A 5,919-nucleotide genomic window follows, 5' to 3' on the forward strand; every position below is an offset into this window, starting at 1 on the left:
CCTCCTCTCCAGAGGGAATCCCCTGTATGCAGAGTGGAAACTCCATCCGGAGGTGGCCAGGCTGGTCTGGCAGAGGTACGGGCAACCATCTGTGGACCTATTTGCCTCGCAGGAGAACAAACAGTGTCATCTGTATTTCTCCCTGCACGRTCAGAACRCACCCATGAGGGTGGAAGCACTGGCCCACAGGTGGCCTCGGGTTCTGCTCTATGCCTTTCCCCCCCATAGCTCTAATTTCACCAACGCTAGCCAGGGTACGAACAGAAGRGCTGACAATGATCCTTATTGCACCCCACTGGCCGTCGAAACACTGGTTAGCGGAGATAACGCAGCTCCTGTGGAAGGATCCGTGGCCTCTACCTGCACACAGGGATCTGCTGTCTCAGGCACGAGGACAAATTTTTCATCCCCACCCAGAAAGACTGGCTTTGTGGGCTTGGCCCGTGAGTGGTTCAATCTACAATCTGTAGGTCTCCCACAGAGTGTTATTGAGACAATCCAGAATGCTAGAGCTCCAGCAACTAGATCTTTGTAGGAGTACAAATGGTCTGTTTTTGAAAAATGGTGCTCCGAAATTCAGGAAATCTCCTTTCAGTGTTCTGTGGCTGTGCTTTTAGCTTTTCTGCAGGACCTGATTGATAAGGGGAAAGCTTTTTCTACTATCAAGGTGTACTTGGCTGCTATTTCAGCTTGCCATGTGGGTTTTGAGGGGAAGACTGCAGGTCAGCATCCCTTAGTGTGCCGGTTCATGCGGGGGGCTTGCAGGAAGCWCCCCGTYTCGAGACCCATGGCTCCATTGTGGGATTTACYCCTGGTGCTGGATGCTCTCTCTGCGTGGCAGAGAGAGCATGGGTGGCTTTTTATCCCCCTCCCTTTTTCTTCACTGGAGCAGGAGAAACTGYACAACCTTTGCCCTGTAAGTGCTTTGGAGAAAACAAAACAGGTCAGGAAAAGTGACCAGTTGTTTGTCCCTTGGGCCAAGAACCATTATGAAAAACCGGTGTCCAAGCAACRGCTTGCCCATTGGATCACCGCAGCAATTTCCTTAGCCTATAGCTCAAGGGCTWTAACGCCTCCTGAGGGGCTGCATGCCCATTCTACTAGGGGCTTAAGCTCTTCATGGGCCTTGCTGAGAGGARTACCTCTGCAAGAAATCTGTGCCGCAGCAAGTTGGGCCTCCTCTCACACATTTGCTCAGTTTTACAAGCTTGATGTCACAGCATCATCACTGACTCATTCAGTTCTCAGTGTAAGCACCAATCACTAAGACTACCTGTGGCTGGTAAATAATAATGATAATAATGATTAAGTGAACAGCTGGCACACAAGATGTGGTTTCTGCTTAGCAATACGGGAGTCAGTATATTCTCGTTCCCATTGTGAGACACGAAACGAATGCTATGAAAGAGAACTTTAGGTTACTTTCGTAACTCCGGTTCTCTGAGTAGCATGAGTGAGTGTCTCACCAAGTCACCCTCCTTGCTCTGACGTTGCGAGGAAGAGGTGAACGTTTTGAATAAGAYGTCTGCTCAGCGTCAGCCCTATTTATAGGGGGAGGGTCCCTGCCCTCTCTGACGCTGACAGGCTTATCTCCAGCCAATCCTGGCTGGCGTAATGTAATAGGAGCTTCTGATGAGGTTATGCCAGGGGCGTTCCCATTGTGAGACACTCACTCATGCTACTCAGAGAACCAGGGTTACGAAAGTAACCTAAAGTTCTCAGCCCTTCCTAGTCTCCTCTGAGTGTTTGTGAACTGTTCCCCTGTGATAATAGAGTAATATTTCTCTGTGGCCTCCGTTTCCCTCAGGTGTTACCTGAATCCGGATCTAGCTCTTGTTTCCGTTGTTTCCTCGTGATGACACGGGTTGATACCCCATGGATGCCTGAGTCTCCAGACACACCTTTGACAGTTGAAACTGACCTCCAATCCCAGAGTCTTGACTGGCAGATCACCTGCTTCTCTGACCCATTCAACTTCAAGCCTACCTGTCTGCCCTCTGATGACCCCACTCCATCCAAATCTATTCGCCACTCACTCAATTCACTCCAAACTCCAGACYAACCTGAAAGAAACCCCAAGAGACCAAAGGCTGTCTGGACCRACATTACCCCTCCAACTTCGCTGCTATGCACTGCTCAAGTAAGCTCCAAATACTTACCTTCACCAACACACTCTCATTTCCAACAACCTCAAACTCACCATTTCCTCTGTTTTCCCAGTGCGTTGTCGATGCAGAAGTTTGGTTCCTGGACCAGACTCACTCGTGCTGTTTCTTGCAATAGACGTTTCCTTATTCATATATTTCTCCTGTGGTGTTCTTGTTTGTGGGTTAAACTAGTTAAACGCATCATGACAATTATTTTAACCACTCAAAGTGGCGTAACAGTGGTTTCACCCATTCACACTGATATTTAAATATGATACACAGATTATTAATTAATTTGGACTGCCTTTTCCATGGACAGATTATCATGTAGTAAGTGAAAGCTGGAATTCAACCTACAGAAATAAGTAAATTGTGAAACCTACATGTACAGCTCTTACCTTTGACATAGAGCAGCACTTGTTTCTTTATCAAGATWTTCCCMMATCTATTGGAAATGGTGCAGGTGTAGGTGTCTGTGTCTCTGTCTGTCGGGTTCTTCAGGATCAAACTGMAGTCTCCATATTTAAAATTTTCCTTCATCTCAGTCCTTTTCTTGTACTGCTTGTGCTGTTCTTCAAGCTTTTTGGAATTGGCCTGATGCATATGAACTAATTGGCTGGTGTTATTTCTCCATGTTACCATTACRTCTTCAGGCAGACGAACTATGGTTTTACAGGGCAGCATAACAGACTTCATTCCTGAATCCACCTCCACTTTGTAGACTGAAAAAACACAAACCMAAAAGTTGGATGCTTTGACAACATAGCTGCATCAGATACATTTTTTATAATATGTGTGGTTTCAATTTCTTCTATGAGCACCTTAGCATTTAGGACAATACACAGCTTTGATAACATATTCTCATTGAAGACGTAATCTACACATGAGAAATGATGCATTATTATCTAYGTACATTTATTACTGGACAAGAGTCAGTCGAAATGAAAGATGCCATGTTAACTAAGCTCCGCAAGGCTTTGTTTGTGAGACATGCAGCCACGTAGGACTTTCGAGGGGCGTTTCTGGGCGGAGCTTGGTAAGGTCCATTTATTTGCTGATCGGAGTCTCCTTCCAAAAAATGTCTTTGTCTTTCTTTGATTCCATCCATGAAACCAAAGGTTCCACGGATGGAATATGGTTGCATCTCTGGTTGCAAAAAACAATCCATATTGACTTTATGTGTTCCTCTCAATTGCTTCACAGAAGTGATAATATGCATCCGCAGGATTTAAATTTTAAGTTTAAATCCTGTTTGGTGATTTTTTTGTTGTTGTTGTTTAAACAATTTATAATTATTCATTGAAAATTAGAAGTATTTTGGGAAATGCTACAACAACTGCCCATTCTAAATGTTAAATTACATTTTGAAAAAAAAAAATCTAAGCTGGCTCCTCTGAGAATTGTCGATTACAAGGGGGGAGCTACAAACAAAGCAGCACAGCAAGCACACCATATGGAAGATAGAGACATAATGAAAAAGTTAGAGCCATTTACCCATTATTTCCTTTGGCTGCTCAGCTCTCATTCAGTGTCTTTGCTGAATGAAGTGCTCTCTACTCAAAACATTGTTTTGATTATCATGGCAGCTAAATGAACTCAAGAAGTCAACAAACAATTTACCTGGTATTATACCTGGTAACATAGCTACCAGATGTGTCAATGTAGGTGTTTTCAAAGAGACATCAAATATTACCGACGTGYTATTATTGGCAATCTGTCTTTTTGCTGTAGTTTGATCCAATTAATTATTTCTGATATTAAAATGAATTTGTAAAAAAACAAAAAACAAACAAAAAAAACACTCGAAAACCTTAGCAGGAACTTAGCATTTTAGGTACTTCAAATTAAAACTTACCTGACTGGAGATATTGCCGGAAGTGAAAAAGAAGTCCTCCAAAAACAAGAAGTAATACAAGAAGACCCAGGAAAGCTTTGACCCATGATGGAAATGTCTCTGTTGACAACCAAACAATGTGTAAGATCTCTGTAATGATTGCACATTAATGAGCTATTTGTAGCATTTTTTATAACTAAACCTGTTTTTTATGGAGAAACAGGAGATTAACCCCATAAAGAAACAACAGAAACGGAGAAAAAAAATGCTCAAACTACAGAGCTAAAAAGTATAGAAACCTGTTTTAGCTGCATGTGAAAAAAATGTTAAAAGTAATTTGTGATGATGCCAGATTTCCACATTANAGTTATGTTTTTTGTTAAATAAATCCCATTTTAAGTTATCCATGCATTGATTCCCTTTTATTTGTTATGTTATTTGTTTAAGAGCCAGATCATAACAGGCTCCATAACATCRGGTTTGATGCTGACTGAAGTCAGGTTTCAGAGAATTTAGGTGAGTTWTACTCACCTAAATTCTAAATCCCATAGTTTATCATCTGAAAAAAGTTTGTATGGCTGCCACACATTTTTACTGCAGGTGAGAAGTTTGCATATATATTCTCAATGTTMATTTTTATACCTGCCAACTTGTGAGTATAATATGGCACTGCACATTTTTTTGTGTACGCACACTTTATACATGAGACCCCTGATCTTTTTTCAACTTACATTGCAATCAAGTGCAGTCTTGAAATTTTCAAAAAAATAATGTTTCTCAGCTTCTTCTCTTCTCATACTGGTGTATGCTGTTTTGGCTTTATAACCAAAATTTACGAAATGTTTGCTTTCATTAAGTAGGATGCACGAAGAAGTCTTTGGGGTGTCTAGTCCAAGTTCATTACCCCATCTCTTAATCTGGGTCTCACTTCCTTCCTCTYTGGGATTGACATTGAAGGTGTAGCCGGTGTATTCTGAACCGATGTCTATGGCTATTATGAACGAGTCAGCTCCAGCTGGAAAATAAGAAGAAAGTTAGAATCCGAAAAAAAGARCGACTGTTGATCTGACCGAACTATTTCAGTCACAATTATGRCCTAATCAAAGACCCTGGTACAAAATGCTTTCAAAAATTAGACAATAGATATCATACATTGAAATTTGAACAAGTTACACAAGTTGAAATGGGAAAGAATAACATATATCCTGTTTTTTCTTTGTCATAGCAAATTAGCAAACTACTTTTAATATTAGAATATAATCTAATAATCCAAATAAAAAATATATTTTCAAACAATTTTTGTTGGCAAAAAAAGCTATTCAAATCAACCAGGCCCAATGTGAAAACATATTTAACTTGAAACCAGTTTGGATTCACAGACAACSTTTCAAGGTCCACAAGACACACTGAACTGAGCTCCTGTGAAACCAGTGTACATCATGGTGTTTTGTCATATGTGCAGTTGATGGCAGAGAGAAATAACTAACAAATTCACAAGTTTGGAAGAAAAATGTCTCCTGGAAGCTATAATCCACCTTCTTGAGCATAGCCCTGTAAACACTTGTCAATTTTATTTTTGTAAAYCCCATTGATTTACTTAAGAAAGAACACCTGAACAAAATGTTGCTGCACAAACCAGCATAAATGTAGCACAAACATTTGACAGATTTTTTTTCCTGATTTGAAGAAGGTGTGGAGCCAACTTCACTCAGGTCTGCTGAACGTCTACTGTGGATTGTGGAATTTCCCCTGCTGAGCAAAGCGAGATGTGGAAACCCCCTCGTACACACTAGTCTCTGTTTCCTTCAGCTAGAGAAATGTTATTTACCTTTACCATTAAAATCTTTCACTGAAGTGGCGCTTGTGATCCCAGTGTAGCACTGAGCACAGATTGATCCACCAGAACTTAAAAACCCTGAGACATTTGTACAACTAATA

At 41.1% G+C, this 5,919-nt stretch overlaps 1 protein-coding gene across 1 annotated transcript in view; it reads right to left on the reverse strand.

The window, feature by feature from the left end:
- LOC103460800 (uncharacterized) overlaps window positions 1-5,919 on the reverse strand; it is a 48,591-nt gene that overhangs the window by 41,894 nt on the left and 778 nt on the right. Inside the window, exons 2-5 of the mRNA XM_017303480.1 lie at window positions 4,713-4,996; window positions 4,003-4,006; window positions 2,546-2,869; window positions 245-360 (exon numbers count right to left, since the gene is read on the reverse strand). Coding sequence (XP_017158969.1) covers window positions 245-360; window positions 2,546-2,869; window positions 4,003-4,006; window positions 4,713-4,996 — 728 coding nt within the window. The remainder of the gene's footprint in view (window positions 1-244; window positions 361-2,545; window positions 2,870-4,002; window positions 4,007-4,712; window positions 4,997-5,919) is intronic.

Source organism: Poecilia reticulata, unplaced genomic scaffold (genome assembly GCF_000633615.1).
Source record: "Poecilia reticulata strain Guanapo unplaced genomic scaffold, Guppy_female_1.0+MT scaffold_296, whole genome shotgun sequence".
NCBI lineage: Eukaryota > Metazoa > Chordata > Actinopteri > Cyprinodontiformes > Poeciliidae > Poecilia > Poecilia reticulata.